This window comes from Grammomys surdaster, unplaced genomic scaffold (assembly GCF_004785775.1).
Source record: "Grammomys surdaster isolate TR1022 unplaced genomic scaffold, NIH_TR_1.0 125985, whole genome shotgun sequence".
Taxonomy (NCBI): Eukaryota; Metazoa; Chordata; class Mammalia; order Rodentia; family Muridae; genus Grammomys; species Grammomys surdaster.
In genome coordinates this window covers 1723245-1740281 of record NW_021620801.1, presented here as the reverse complement: position 1 = coordinate 1740281, position 17037 = coordinate 1723245, and the positions used below count along the sequence as shown (strand labels likewise).

The following is a 17037-nucleotide window of genomic DNA, read 5'->3' as shown; positions in this document are numbered from 1 at the left end:
TCTCTCTCTCTCTCTCTCTCTCTCTCTCTCTCTCTCTCTCTCTGTCTCTCTCTCTCTCTCTCTCTGTGGGTGTATCATCACAGTGTTACACACCCTCACATTCATCAGCATGGGAAGCAACTCTCAGCTCTCATGCTTCCCCTCACTAATACCACAACCTCAAAGAGAAGCTTCTCTTTGAGGCAGATGGAAGACATTACAAAAAGCTACAAATGGCCAAACCCAGAGAACAAATGGCCTTGGGGAGCCCACCACCAACAGATCCATTTACAACACATTCCAGGGAGCATGGCGGAAGAGGGAGGGAGTGCCAAGGCTGTTAAAAGCCCCAAGATCAGGAGAGCCGATGTGATACAGATACAGAATCTTCTGTATGTGAAAGAGAAGCTGCACCCATCAAACTGCAACACTACATTTGCTTAAACAAGACCTGAGTAATGAAGCCGGTTGACATGCAACTCATGGGGAAATCTCAGGAAGTTCTGCCTCTAAATGATAAGCCACAGCAACTGATGACTGTGGAGAAGAGGAGAATCACATCTTCCCCAGCGATGAGCCCCTAATTGGTTATCCGATACCAAGTGGTCAGTGTATACACATGAGCAAGAGTAAATGGTTGTATGTATGTATACTTACATACACATACACGTTAATCAAGCTAGAGTTATCTGAAAGGGAACTTCAGTTGAGAAAAATGTCTCCTAAGATATAGCCACAAGATTTGGCTATAATGCATTTTCTTAATTAGTGACTGATGAGGGAGGCCCAGCCCACTGTGGGCTGGTAGTCCTGGGTTCTGTAAGGAAGCAGGCTGAGCAAGCCAGTATGCAGCACCCCTCCATGGCTTCTGTATCAGTTTCTGCCACCAGGATTCTGCCCTGTTTGATTTCCTGTCCTGATTTCCTTTAATAATGAACAGTAATACAGAAGTATAAACCAAATACCCCCCCCAATTTGCTTTGGTTATGGTGTTTCATCACAGCAACAGCAACCTTAAGTAAGACAACATGTAGTAGTAGTAGCAGTAACAATCAAAAGAAAAAAGAAACACCAACAACAATCAAAAGAAAAAAGAAACCTAGAGATAATACATGAAAGTAGGAGAGCCTGAAGGCAGATGAAGGGGAACAGTGAGGGGGAGCAGGGCATGTTAACAGGGCTTGAAATGTATCAGACATGTATGAAATGTTGTAATGAAACCTAGTGTTCTGTACAGCTAACAAACGTCAATAAAAATTGAAAAGTAGTTCAATCCCATTGTTATCATCCTGGCACTAACCATTTGTAGAAAATTATCTTTGCACTGAAAATTGGGAAGAGAGTTCAGTCAGCAAACATGTGAGAGCCTAAGGTCACCCCCAGAACGCAGGTTAGAAGCTAGACACAGTGGTAAGTGCTCGAAATCCCAGTGTTGAGAAGGCAGATACCTGAGCTTCTGAAGAGTTCCATGCCAATGAGAAACCTTGTCTCAAGGTAAAAAAAAAAAAGTATTTCATGGTTCTGTGGCTTCCACAAATATGTGCTTGCATGTGCACGCGCCCCCCCCACACACAAAAGGGAGAAAATATACAGCTTCTATTTATGTATTTCAGTTGGTTAAGTTTGTTTATTTATTGGAAAAGTAGAGTGATTTGCTGGAGGAAGGTCAGTCTCAAAGCTACCTGGGAAACTAAAGCCTTGGTGGCCTGGATGAGGCCAGCAGAGAGCAAGGCTTGCACGTGGGGACGACTGCAGTGTGAGGACCAGCTTCACAACTGCACACGAACGTCAAAGTTGACACTGTGATGCTGTCAGTTCTGGAGCGAGGCACTTAAGCCTCTTACGTTCTCTGAAGTTCCTAGGACAAGCTCACAACGGAGACAAAACCTCAGCTGCATGCCAGGCATGGACTGCTGTGGAGGATACAGTGCAGCCTGCCTCAAGAGTTTCTCAGGGAGGCAGGCCTGTAATCCCAGGTACTTTGGGGCCAAGACAAGATCAAAAATTCAAGGCTGTGTGGGCTACAGAGTGAATTTAGGGCCAGCCTGGGCAACTTGGCAAAACAATCTCAAGTTAGAAAATCACAAAAGGGCTGGGGATAGGTCAATGGTAGAATGCTTGGCTCAGTGGTAAAAGAAAAAAAAAATGCATGCAGAAATGGGGGAAGAGTGTCTTAAAAACCACACAAAAACACCCACGTGCAGCCTGAATCTTAGAAGGACACAATGCTTTCTCTGGGTCCAAAAGACGGAACTAAGAGAGTGAGCACACTGGGGAGGAACACAGAAGAGACCAGGTTCAAACCCAGAGCCTCAGCGGGCCTAAGCACTGTAACATGGCCCCCTGGAAGAATAGAGCACAAACTGAGCTCAGGAAGGGAAGGAGATGATAGACGATAAGTAGGAAAATGATTTCATAATCTTGTCAGTAATGCAGGATGGTTCACTTCGGGAAGGTACACATTCTACGTGGACATGGTAAAATAGATATTTATGTGTTTTTTTTAAAATCAATCAAGCCAGAAAGGTTTGACAAAGTAGGATTTTAGAATAACAAAAAAGTCCAAATCAACACTTAAGATAAAAACTCAATTAAATTATGACAAATAAATGTTTAATTAGTAAGAAAGTGACCAAATATTACCTAGATTAAAAAAAAAAGTCCTGTTTGGCATGTTCTCACCTCAAATACGCACTAGGCTTAGAATCAGGTACCACTACACTCTGCTTTTCTTTCCTCCCCGCCCCCTTCTTTCTTTTTTTTTTTTTTGTTTGTTTTTTTGTTTTTTTGAGACAGGGTTTCTTTGAGTAGTCTTGGTTGTCCTGGAACTTGCTCTGTAGACCAAGCTGGCCTTAAACTCAGAGATCAAGCAGAGCTCTGCCTCTGGAGTGTTAGGATAAGGCTGGGTGTCATCCATCACACCCAGTGTATTTTACTTTTAAAGTAAAGGGAAATGCATACAGGGCAGGGCAGCACACTCCCCAACCTCAGCAGACCAAGGCCCTCCTCAGCTGCAGAAGATCAAGAGCTACATGCTTAAAGCAAAACAAAACCCTTAATCACCAAACCAAATCTCAAAACCCAGACATCTAGAGCGGTAACGAGGAGAATGAGAATATCAGTCCTCTCTAGAGAGCTTTTAGGTGCTAGAGATTTAACTCTACATTCTTAAGGGATAACAGAATTCTTACTGTTCTTGAAGTTCATACTATGGATGACTTACAGAAAAAGACTGTTTTAAAATAAATCGACTAAATCTGCTTTGGTAATGTCTAAGACAGGCTCATAATCCAAATCCTCCTCTGTGGTATTATCAACCAAGTAGTTCCAGTGTTCATGTAATAGAAAAGAGACTTAATGCATCAAGCTATTAGTACTTAATGCTGTTGTTTTCCTTTTATGTGTACAGTAAGTGTTTTGTATGAATGTATGTCTGTACATCACTTGTGTGTCTGGTTCTCATAAAGACCCGAAGAATTCCTTGGGACTGGAGCTATAGAGTTGTGAGTCCACCACGGGGGTACTGGAAATCAGACCCAAGTCCTCTGGCAGAGCAGCCAGTCTTCAGCCACCTCCTCAGCCCTACTAATACCTAATATTGTACTTAGGACAAAGCTAAGGCCTTGAAGTAACTGCTCCTTTTTTAAGTTACAAAGTATAAAAATGGTACCCTTAGTATTTTACTCAATTTAACACTACAACTAAGGCTATGCAAACAAACTGTTAATACTATGAACCACTGTACCTAGGAGAAGACCACTTTGAGGTAATGTTGCTTCTTTTCCTTGAGCTTCTCACTCATGAACTTGGGAAATGTAAGGGAATGCTATGCAGAGCAGCCAGACAGCGAGCTCATTAGCAGCCAGGATAATGTATAAATTACTATAATAGTTACTAGAACAGAAATAATTGTTATGTCATGTGAATTTTTCTTACTGATCTTTTATCTGCCTCCAGGGACCAGATCACTGCAGGGCCAACACTTTAAGCTTAGTCTCCAGCTAGAAATGTTTATATTCCCCAAATTTATCAGATAAAATTGACTTTATTTTCTCAAGAAAACAAGTTACTCAAGATTAAAACGTAACTGCAAGTTGAAAATCTACAGTGGATGTAGTATAGACATGTTCAATTGTTATTACTAAAACCTTAATCACTGACTTAAATTATAAATGCCACCCACTGCCAATTAAAATATTGTAATTCAGATGTCTGTAAATTTCTAGACTGTTGTTTGCAGAACTGCTCTGATTGTTTTGTCAAGGCAGTCTTTGTGAGGCTTTTGTTCCAGCTTCTGAAGTGACTGTGACAGCCTTGACTATCATGGTTTTGCATTTTAAATCCTTGCGAGAGATTGCTTCCCTCTCTCTGTCAATGCATCTATTTCCGATTAGTTGTGTCATCATCTCTTGGGAGAAAAGTAATTCTTTAGAGCAGGCCAGCCCTTGGTATGCAAATTCAAAAGGACAAGGCATGTAGTATTCTTATATTAAACTACGGCGGGGAAATATTGCTGAAAATCCCTTATGATATAGTCCCATGAGCATCTATTTTAATGAGCAAGATTAAAAATTTATGCATCCAACTTTGAACAACTCAAAAGCTCAACAACCTTAGTTCTTGAGACTAGTGCTGGCTGTCTCACAGAAGGAAAGGACTATGTATAAACATAAAATTTCTTCCTAGTTCCCGGGAGGAGGGTGTCACCTGAAGGTTTTATGTAACAACCCTATTATTTCAATGAGTGCTTTCCAGTTAGCTTTTCTTAGTTTCTCTATACCAAAAGCAAGATTTAAAAAAAGCCCTTTATTATTTATTAAACCCAGAACAAGAGGGTAGGGAGGGCAACAAAGACGATTAGATACATCTTAAATTTACTAGATTCTATCTCCTGATGCCATTACAGATCCCTATTCCCTTCTCAACAGATGGCAGACAACTATAAAAAGTTCCTGTCTTTAGATTGGTGGCTGCAAACTAGAATAACCCAGTAGCTTAAAACACAATCCACATTTGATCTGAAGTCATTTCCCTCTCTTCAGGAAAGGATCCTTCCGGGTGACTCTAATGTAGAAGCTACATTGAGAATCACCATTTAGACAGCAAAGGACAGTTCTGTATGAAACCAGAGAGCACATATAAAAGTGCCAGGCAGCCAATGACACAAGTCCATCAGACAATGGCACCTCTACTTTGACTCAGAGATGAGGGATTGGCAGGAATCTTACATAGTAATTTCACTTAAGTGTATATTGTAGACAGGGTACTCTGTAGCCTAGGCTGGCTTCAAACTTGCTCCATAGCTGAGGATGACCTTGACCTTCTGATTCATTTGTTTTCTCTTGGAGCATGCTGGGTTACAGGTATACACAACCATGATCGATTTTATGCAGTGCTGGGGTTCAAATTCTGGGCTTCCTGTTTACTAGGCAAACATTTAACTGAACACGGTATATATCCAACCCCTAATTATACTTTTCTATTTGTTTAAAGATAGGGCTTAACTAAGTAGCCTTGGCTGACCTGGAACTCACTGTGCAATGTAGCACAGGCTGGGCTTGAACCTTAGAGTGAGTTCTGGGATTAAAAGTGTGTAACATCATGCCCAGCCTGATTTTACTTTTTTGATTAACATCTCTACAAGCAAAGAATTTAATGACTAAATCACACATGTCTATTTTAATAAGTTATGAATTATTATCCTACAGAAGTATACATGAATATTATGAGCTGCATATAAAATTTTAAACATTAAAATAGATTAAATAAAATTATGTATTATTCTAGAAAATGAGGAACTGAATTCAGAAATCCGGGGCTTGTTGGCTAGCTGGTCTAGCTGAATCAGTGAGCTGCAGGTTCAGTCTAGAAAACCCCGTCTCACAGAACATAAAGAGTAACTGAGGAAGGAAGACAGTCGTGTCAAGCTCTGGCTTCCAAATGTACACACATATAAGAACACTCACAAATATTACCTTTCTCCACCAGAAAACAAACAAACAAACAAACAAATAAACAAACAAACCTATTCTTTGCTTTTAAAATATAGTGATCTGCAAAGAAAAAAAAAGTGATCTGTCTTCATGTTCAGGACACTTAGTTTTCAACAGTATTGCAAACTCACAAAGTTTATACTAGCAATAGCTAACAGAATAAGGGACAAACCCTACAAGTTCAGGGCCAGTTATTTTCAGTCAAAGCCATTAGCTCCATGTCTTGGTGGTGGCAGTGGTGGTGTCAGGGGCAGGGGCAGGGACTACTGGCTACATCTCCAAGATCTGATTGCCAGCTGCCCTCCAGTTGCCCTTCTGCCAACAGAAAAATAGAGGCAGGAGGAAAGGATTTCCTTTTCTATCCCCAGATCTCTGGTAGCTAACCTCCTTCCCTCTCAGGACCACGGCCTTCCACTTTGTACTGATAAAATATCTGAAAGCCGATTCTCTACGTCTTCCTTTTTGCTTTTAGAATCTGGAGTTGTTTCAATTCTGAAAAAAAAGACAACCGAGTCATCAATCAGGTGGAGAATGGCAGCCATGCTTAAGGTGGACTGACGGTTTCTAGTTTGAAAAGAGCCGTGTTCTGGTCAGATCTGATTACTTTATCCGTTTCTACTTGGGAGTGTGACTGATAATTATCGTAGAGTAGGACTGTCAGTTTTTCCACTTCCTTATTCACATATATTTACTACCTAATAGGCTTTAAGGCCTGGATTTAGTACCAAACCCAAGAAGCTGATAATGTGAGACTGTACTGAACTGCTCCACTGTTACAATTTCTACTCTTTTGCTAAAAAAAAAAAAAAAAAAAAAAAAAAAAAAAAAAAAAAGCAGAGCAGAGCAAAGCAAAGCAGCATAGGGATGGCATGGAGGCACAGGATTGTTGCATGTGTAGACATTTTCTGGCAGTAAATACAAGGTGTTTAATTTTGATCTAAGCAGTCACAGGGCTGGGATGTTCTCAGTTGTAACCAACACCTTGTTTACCATAGGGAATCCCTTAATGCTGCCAAAAAAAAAAAAAAAAATAGGACTATGTATTTTGTATGCATGTAATTGTGCTCTTTCCTTTTTAAAACCTCAACTAGTAAATTAAAATGAATCAGTCATATGACACACTACTCTGTAAACCTCTGTATTTGAATATTATATTCATTTAAATTTTATCAAAAGTTTTACTATGTGACCTCTAAATTGTTTATTTTAAACCATGTTGATTTCTCAGTATCCATGAAAGCATAAAACATAAAGCTCTATATGCCAGGCTGAGCGTTAATGTCACTCAGAAAATGACCTGGGCAGAGGTCTGAACTGGCCCACTACCAAAGCAGCAGCTTCAGTCTTCCTAGAGGGGATTTGCCTTTCATCTTAGGACTAATGGTCTGTAGCAGCACAGGGGGCATTTGCAATGGAGGGAAGGGGGAAAATGGTGGTTAACACTACAGAAAGCTGTGCTCCATACTTCAAAGGAACTGTTCGCTACGTCCCAACTTGGGATCTAAGGAAGGCACAAGCAGAGAACAGGAAGAGGTGGCATCTCAGGAAGGTGGGTCACCAGGGGACTCTCTCTCAGTTACAGGCAAACATCTGCTACTCAGAAGATCTCTCTCTGACATAGCTAGCTAGACACTTCCCTATCTCTCTTCCCCTTCTTACCCCAAAGGAGAACTGTTTAATAGCCTTTCAGATAATCCATCCTCACTGTTACAATTTTAGCAAGCCAAAGGATTTGCGAAGAAGAAAATTTGGGTAAATTCATAGTAGATCCTACTATCTAGAATGAATAACTTAAAACATTCAACCAATTCTCAATTTCATTTCCAATGTTTTTCTGTCTTAAGAAGAAGAGAGAACTATTACTATATAACATATCTTGTCTTACTATTATAAATTTTAGAAATATGACTGCCAGGCCCAAAGGACAATACCTTTTCATAGTCACACATACACACTCCACACAAACTACTCCCAGGAAGCACCTATCTCTTTGTAACCTATGGGAAAGACGAGCTGTCTTGCCTTTACTGTGATAAAAACATACCAAAATAAAAACTGTACATATACACCTGGTCCCTAAGAGGAGGACAAAGGCCCATTCGGAACCACAGGAAGAACATGTCAATGAAGAAAAGGGCCAAACCCAACAATCCTATCATGTCATTGTCCTTTCTCATATAGCCCAGAAAGCTGCACGTGGAGTCCTGTAGAGAGTGCTTTGAACATGCATTGACAGTACACATCAGACTGTCTAGGACTCTTAAAACTATAGCTTTTAAGCACATTCTATGGTTTTAGCATAAAATCACTGACTTAAACATTTTTAGAATTTGTTTCATTCTAGCACTATGCATAACAGTATTCTGGGCTAAGAATGAAACAAACAGAAAAGAAGAAAAGAGGACAAAGAAACTGCCTTTTATCTACTTGTCTCAATCAACAGACAACAGAGAACTGATTACCTAAGCTACTGACTCCACTTAGCCTCCTGGCCCCCTTCTTTAGTTTACTCTCCCCCTAAAGCATAACCAGGGGCTATACAGCTGAACAGCCTCCTAGCTGCTACTACTGCTCTGTAAAACCCCGATCAAGAGCAATTTGGATAGTAGCTCCCTTCTCCCACATAGCTCCCGATAAAGAGCAAGTACTTCTCCATGCTTAGCATGGGTCATACATAGCAAGCTGCAAGCGACACTGAAAGCAACAGGATGCTGCTGAAAGACATGCAGAAGACTCACATTGTACTGATGGTTAGCAACAGGCTTGTAATTGGTTGTTACAACTTTGTCCAGCTGTTGTGATAGCCTTACAGGTTTGGAAGATTCTTCTATTTGCAATCTGAAAAACAGAAGGCATTGTTAATTCACTGCTTAGTAGGGTGGGTCCTGTAGTTATCCCAATTACAAGTAAGCTCAGACTACCACAGTAGCTTTACCAAAACACTTAGGAAGATTAAAACAACAACAACAACAAAAATGACTACAATGTAAAAACTAGCCCCATAAACTAACTGTACAAGTTATGTTATTACAGTCCTGAACATAGTTGTAAAACTATGTTGCTTGGGTAAACCAACTCTGCAAGCAAAACAAATTGTCTTAAATTACTATTGTGTACAATTCATCAATCCAAAGCTTCCACTGAAAAGATACGTAAAGAGTCCATATCAACATTTAGTGTACAGTGACTAGTGGCTACTTGATCAGACAGACATTGGTGCTCAAAACATTCTTGTCACCACAAAACCTCTACTGGACAGCACTGGCCTACAACGCTGCAGAACTCTGTTTGAATTAAACGTAACTCAAAACACTGTTTCCAGAAAATAAAATAAAATAAAATAAAATAAAATAAAATAAAATAAAATAAAATAAACACATGATCTCACATATAACATGAAGACACTATTCCACCAGTGCCTATAACTTTAAGCGGTGGTTTGTTATGTCCTAATTTATACATTAAAATTGTTCCTTAAAAATTAATGCATTTAGCCAGGTGGTGGTGGCGCACACCTTTAATCCCAGCACTTGGGAGGCAGAGGCAGGTGAATTTCTGAGTTGGAGGCCAGCCTGGTCTACAGAGTGAGTTCCAGGACAGCCAGGGCTACACAGAGAAACCCTGTCTCAAAAAGTCCCCCCCCCCAAAAAAAATTAATGCATTTGTTTTATAAGCAAAGTAAATCCAAAAATCTGTCTTGAGAGGAAAAAAGTGCAGCTCTCAAAAGTGACTATTTTTAAAGACAAAAAAGGTATTGTACCTTTAGACTATTCATCAGCAGGGTATCAGAATACAAAATGTAACATACTTAAGAATATCTGGCTAACTTATAATTGAAGATTAAGCATGAAATAAAAGTACTTTTGGAAAAATACCTGGGCTTATGATTTATGAATCTCACTGAGAGATGCATTCAAGAATGTAGCACAGTAAGGCCTCTAAGGAATTAATGGATGCAGTGCATAAAGCCAAGAAACCAAAACCCAGCTTAGAAACAGCTTATGCATTGTAGGCTTTTTAAAAAAGGTTTATTTTTATTTGTGTGCATATATGTTGTCTCCATGTGTACATTTATTTCACATGTATGTGGGTGCCCAAGGAGGCCAAGAGAGGGCACTGGATGTCATGGGGCCAGAGTCTGAAGTGGTTCTGAGCAGCACAGTGTGGGTGCTAGGAACTGAGTTCACATGCTCCGGAAGAGCAGTAGGTACCCATAACCGCTGAACCACTGCCCCAATTTTTTTTTTTCCCCGAGGCAGGGTTTCTCTGTGTAGCCGTGGCTGTCCTGGAACTCACTCTGTAGACCAGGCTGGCCTTGAACTCAGAAATCCACCTGCCTCTGCCTCCCAAGTGCTGGGATTAAAGGCGTGTGCCACCACTGCCCGGCCCCCAATTTTTTAAAACATGGAACTACATGAAAGATGGGAAGAGATTAGAATTAGTACGTTTCAAGATTTTTTGTTGTTGTAGAGATTTCTAAAATTTGTGCAATAAATGATTTTGTAAATGGCCTGAGTTTTGAAATGGCAGTCTGTACCTGTACGCTGGATTTATCTGCAGCCCCTGCGTCCTGACTCACAGTCACAAGGCATGCCTCCCATTCAGTTCTAAACGACAATCTCATCATCAGAGAGCTGTGCCACGGGGATTCTCAAGGCATCACATTTTTTTTTTTAATAAAGGAACACATTGTTTTCTTTTAAACAAAGAACTCATACAAAAATTTTAACCTTTCTACTATACATTAAAAATGTCAATTCCCAGAGTTTTGTTTTAATTAAAAGAGGATACTCTATGACTCAAAATACAAAAAGTTAATCTATGGACTGAAAACACAATGCATTTCAAAAGAACTTAATCTTAAAATATTTTCATTAACCATGAATAGTTTAAAATAGTTTAACAGGCTTTTTTTATTTAACACTAAATAATTCATTTAACATTATCTCATGATGTGCCAGAACAATTTGAAACTCTATTTTATTATTAACAATGCTCTAAATTAAACACTGCTGGCTTCAACACGCTTTCAACATCAAAACAAGGATTATCTGGTTTTTTCAATAGAATGTAATTTGGAAATACTCGGTTCACAAAGCAGGGTAGCCAACTACACACAAAGGTGTTAGGCTGAATGAGAAAGACCTGTGTTCTGACTATGTCTATGTCTTATCTTTTTCAGAGCATTAAAAAGTACAGTGTTATTTCCAAGAAACTGTAATCAGAAATACAATATTCCTTTGTTTGTTTGTTTCTTGGGAAAAGGTCTCACTATGTAAACTTGCACGGCACGGCCTATCTGATTCTGCCTCCCAAAAAGCTGGGATCCAAGGGATGCCACCATCCTTGGCATACGAATCACCTTTGTTTAGTAAGCTACTTAACAGATACTTGGCATGTATTCCTTTTTTTTTTTTTGAGACAGGGTTTTTCTCTGTGTAGCCCTGGCTGTCCTGGAACTCACTCTGTAGACCAGGCTAGCCTTGAACTCTTGAACTCAGAAATCCGCCTGCCTCTGCCTCCCAAGTGCTGGGATTAAAGGCGTGCACCATCACTGCCTGGCTTGGCATGTATTCCTAATACCACTATAGGGCAATTAATTCACACGTGCATTCTAATGCACATTAGAAGGGAAGGAGGGGATTTAGTTTTCCCCCCTCTAATCACAATGAAAGTGCTTGAAAACAAGTTTATAAATGCTATGGTAGTCATGAATCATACTTGTTTATCAAATTATGATTTTATATAGTCAAATATTTTTATTTAATTTTTAATTTACACCTATGTATACACATGTCTCTCTCTGCATAGGTACATGCAAGTGAGTGCACTTCCTGGTGGAGGCCAAAAGAGGGTATCAGATTTCCTGGAAGTGATGTTACAGGCAACCCCAAGTGGATGCTGGGAAATAATTTCTGGTCTTTTGGAAGAGTAATATGTGCTATTAAATGCTGAGTCATCTCTCTAGCCCAGAAAACCAGAACTTTAAAGCAAAACAGTTAATAAGTGTGTGCTTTAAAAACAGTGTTCTGGATGCTGGAGAAATGGTTCAGCAGTTAAGAGCACTAACTATTTACTCTGTTCTTCCAGAGGACCCAGGTTCAAATCCCAGCACCCACATTTTGGCTCACAGCTGTCTGTGATTCCAGTTCCAGGGGACCTGACACACTCACACAGACACACAAGCAAGCAAAACACTAGTGTACATTAAAAACAAAAAATAAAGAAAACAAAGAAATCAGTGCTCTGGGAGCTAGAGAGATGGCTTAGCACATATTAATATAGAGTGCATACTGTGCTTGGAGAGAACCCATCTTTGGTTACTAGCACCCATGGGCAGCTAATAATCACCTGTATGGAATTTGAAACCCTCTGGCCTCCATTGGCACCTGTACTAATGTGCACATATCCATATACAGATACACCTAATTCAAAACAAAAACCCCGAAGAACGTCTGCTTCTGTAACTGTAATTCACATCACACAACAGTGTTATCTCTTCAGCTCTTGGCCATTGTAGACTAGCTCTCTGTGTTCAAAACCTCATCTACATGTATTTTGGAATGGAAAAATAAACTTAGTTATAGTTTTGGCGAAAGCCAGAAGAAATACATAACATGTCTGTTTTGCCTGTAGTAGTGTTCCAATTTATAGAGATGATGAAATAAAAGTCAGGAGTAGGCATGCAGAACAACACTGGGGGTTCTATGCATGGCCCATCCACAATTCCTTTAGGTTCCTAAAGGAAGCCTAAACGCCAGGACCCCTGTTAATTATTATATATGATTATAATTAGCTAAATTAGGAGTCTTTCTAAGATTAATAAGTGCCTATGTTTGTTGCCATAAAAGCTCTCAAGGTCTATATTACCTAAGAATGCCAATACAAGGATGAGGGAAACCAACACAGCAGACATTTAAAGAGTTCTTACTCCGTGTTAGAAACTATGTTAAGAGTGCTACTTGCCAGGCGGTGGTGGCGCACTCGTTTAATCCCAGCACTTGGGAGGCAGGGGCAGGTGGGTTTCTGAGTTCGAGGCCAGCCTGGTCTACAGAGTGAGTTCCAGGACAGCCACGGCTACACAGAGAAACCCTGTCTCGGGGGGGCCCCCCCCCCAAAGAGTGCTACCCACATCCATTTTACTTTTTTCTCCATAGTAGGTAAAACTAGAGCTATAATTCAGACCATCCCACTACATAAGGAATGTAACAGAACAGAGACAATTTAAAATCCCATAGAACTTAGCCAAAAAACTAAATGCCAGGTCTCATTTAGCCTAGACTGGCCTTGAGCTTGCTATGGAGCAGAGGACGGCCTTCATCCTCCTGCTTTCAGAGGAGTGTACTGCCATGACCAGTTTACACAGTGTTACAGATCTAACAGGAGGGTCTCTAGCCCAGCAATTTATTTTTGATAAGTCACTGGCCTGTCTACAACTAATCTAGGTCTATGCAAACACAGAGTAGAGAACAATCTCCTGTATAGTCTGCCCCCCAAACAAACACACAAAATGGAAATAGACTGATGAAAGTGTAAATTTAAGTAGTAACTAAGTAAGTAGCTAAGTGCATACAGGCACGATGGCACAAAGTCTTTAATCCCAGCAACTGAGAGACAAAGAGGTTGCTGGGCCTCTTTGGGTCTACCTAAGGGTGTATAGTCAGATCCAAAAGTAGTGTAGGAAATGTGTAAGAAAGGAGGTAAACCGATGCAAAGAGGCTGATCTCACAGAGATGTGACAAAGGAAGACAGAAAGCATCACTGTGATGAAAAGTGCCTTCAATTGTCATCTGCATTGTATTAAAAAACTGAAGGCTTAGGGGCTGAAGGCATGGCTCTGTGGTTAAGAGCATTTGAAGCTCCTGCAGGCCCTGGGTTCTATTCTGAGCACCCACATGGCGGCTCAGAAACCTCAATGAACTCTATCCCCAGAGGATCTGATGCCCTCTTCTAACTTCCACAGGCACCAGACATACATACACAATACATACAGGCAAAATACTCACACACATAAAACAAAACAAAAATCCCAAAGGCTTTTTGTGTGTAGTAGTATATACCTCAGAGGACTAAGCGTTCCAGGCTTGCCTGGATTACATAATGAGTGTGAGGACTGTCTGGGCTACACAGTGAGAGTTTGTCTCAACAACAACAACTCACGACAACGACACTGAATTATCTGAAGTTTTTAAGGTTAAGTACCTGCGGTTATTAAGCAGTCTAAATGTCTTTGATTCCTAAAAATATTGAGGTTAGAGGTCAAGTAAAGTGTTTACAGTGAGGAAAGTACTGTTTCTTAGGTAGCTACTTTGAGATATATATATATATATATCTCACCGCAAGTCTGAATCATTTTCTAAATTAAAATTTCTACGACCCTGTGACTATGTGATGGGTACCAACACAATATAGCAGTGGGATCAAACAACATCTCTTCAGTAAACTAAAAAACACCACCTACAAAATTCCAGTTGCCTATGAGTAGGAATCAGAATTATTGGCTGTGCATCATGTCAAACTGCAGGAAGCTACCCAGGTGTACACTAACCAAGACACTGTTGCTATGGTGACTAAGCAACTATAGCAAGCGGCTAACTCATTAGTGACTCCATGAAAATAAAAAGGCTGGAATAGATGGGAAATATCTGGCAGTATATGGCCATTAATGGGGGCTGAGATTCAAAATGAATTTCTTTAAAGAAAATGTAAATTTTAGCATGCCATTTAAAACATTTTTGAGATTTTTGTGCTAACTAAAGCCTAATCGAGTCAGGGAGAAAAAAATTAGAGAAGGTAGCAGAGCTTTCAAGGGAGAAAGCTCCACTTAGGACCAGCTGTTGAGGCACTCTGATACTGATATTACATGGGGAAAATCTCTAAGACTGCCAAAAAGGACTGCAAACAGGCAAAGGGCCCCCACAGCTCCTGTTCTGTGGCTAGAGCTTTAGCCATATGGTCTCTGGCTCTCTTCATCAAGGGCATGATACACAGAAGGCTAAAAGGGGACTTTGTACTTTAAAAAAAAAAAATAGAAGCAAACTTTAAAATGAAAATAAAATCTGGAAATAAGGACCCAAGAAACAGTTTCAAAAGACAAATGCTGGATTTGAACTTGACCTGAAGTGCTTAATTACCTACTGTTCAACAAACTACCATGCAAACTCATCACAAATGAAAGCTGTAGTCTAAGAAAATCCTAGCCCCTTTGTCTTTTTATGATTTTATATTGCTATTCTTCACAGGCCCCTTTACAAGCAACAAAGCTTTTATTTCACTCAATGTTACATTATGACCTTTTGATGACATAACACCACAAATACAAAATCCTAGTTCAAAATGAAGTGTTGCCTTAATAACATTGCTAAGAACAGTTATAGCACTTCATGCCAGACAGACGCATGGCGAGTACTTGCTTTAGTTGCATTGTCCCCAAACCACCAAGACTATAAAGAATGGCAGTAAACAAAACTTTCCTATTTCAGAAATATAAGACAGTGTTATTCTTGGCTTTGTCTCTGCTTTTATAAGCTTATAAAAGTTTGTTTATTTAGTTCTTTGATTTCTCAACCTTCTCCATTTATTTTATTAGATCTTCTGAACCCTATTCCTCCTTATCCTAGATGCTACACACTGCCCTCTAAACTTCCCACCTCTCGACTTTCCAGAATAGGGCTCTCATCAATGGTCCATGCTGCCCAATACATACAAACAAGGGAGTTGTCTTTCTATCATACTCAAGTACTTAAACCACAAAGGATTCTATAAATAGTCTCTTAAGACTTCTCTTTTTTTTTTTTTTTTTTTTAAAGATTTATTTATTTTTATTTATGAGTACACTGTAGCTGCTGTCTTCAGACACACCAGAAGAGGGCATCAAATCTCATTACAAATGGTTGTGAGCCATCATGTGGTTGCTGGGATTTGAACTCATGACCTCTGGAAGAGCAGTCAGTGCTCTTAACCACTGAGCCATCTAAACATGTATTTATCCTTTCTTCTTACCAGTCACATTCTTCTTCTGACAAAAGCCTGTGTTACTGTTCTATTGCTGTGAAGAGACATCATGACCAAAGCAACTCTTACAAAGGAAAACATTTAATTGGGGCTGGCTTATGAGTTTCAAAGGTTTAGTCCATTATTGTCAGGGCAGGAAGCAAGGCAGACCAGGCATGGTGCTGGAGAGGGCTGAGAGTTCTCCATCTTGAGCTGCAGCAGCAGAAATAAACAGTGACACACTTCCTCCACATCCATTCTAACAAGGCCACCTCTCCTAATAGAGCCACTCCCTATGAACTAACTCTTCGAGTCATTTTCTTTCAAACCACCACAGCCCCTATTTCCAAACTAACTCCACACACCTATCTATCTCTCAACAAACTCAGAAATAAGTCCAGAAAGCCAAACAAGACCATGTAGGAGAGCTTCGATGGAAGTGAACAAAAACATGGAGAAGGTGGAAGATTGCTTGAAGGACTAAGAAAAGGCTTGCTTTAGAAAGATGATGACCTCAGTAGGCATTTACTGTGCAAGAGATGGGGAGAATAGAGATACAGGAGAAGGTGGCCAATTCCCTGAAGCATGAGGAAGAGAGGGTGAAAGAGAATAAGAAGAAAAGAGAACACAATTAGGAGGAAGGAAGAACAGAGGAACAGACAGAAGGATGCAATTGAGACCAAAGAAGTCCTGAATGCCAAACTAAGCTCCTGGGAGCCAGTATTAAACTGGAGGACCTGTAGCAAAGGGCTCATTTGAAAATGAAGGTCATGGCCAGCAGAAAGCAGTGGAGAGGTGAGCTAGAACAAGCAGAACAAGAAACAAACAAGAAAAAGCCTGAAGAGCAGGCTAAGGGAAGAATGGAGTGTGGATGCAATGAGCAGACATGTGGCACTCATTTTGAGACCTGGGGCCTCATAGTACCTGGGTATTGTCAAGCAGACTAAACTTTTAGAGGATGTGTCTTGGGAAACCATTTGTTAGTCCCTTGTCTTCTTCTCTCATGGCAATGCCTACTTGGGCCACAACTCCCCAGAGAAGCTTCCCTTGATCCTCAGTGTCCTACTTCCTC

General features: G+C 40.2%; 1 protein-coding gene across 1 annotated transcript in view; it reads right to left on the bottom strand.

The window, feature by feature from the left end:
* Gtf2f2 (general transcription factor IIF subunit 2) overlaps positions 1-17037 on the bottom strand; it is a 115120-nt gene that overhangs the window by 14645 nt on the left and 83438 nt on the right. The window contains exon 6 of the mRNA XM_028754257.1: positions 8711-8810. Within this exon, the coding sequence (XP_028610090.1) occupies positions 8711-8810 (100 nt within the window). The remainder of the gene's footprint in view (positions 1-8710; positions 8811-17037) is intronic.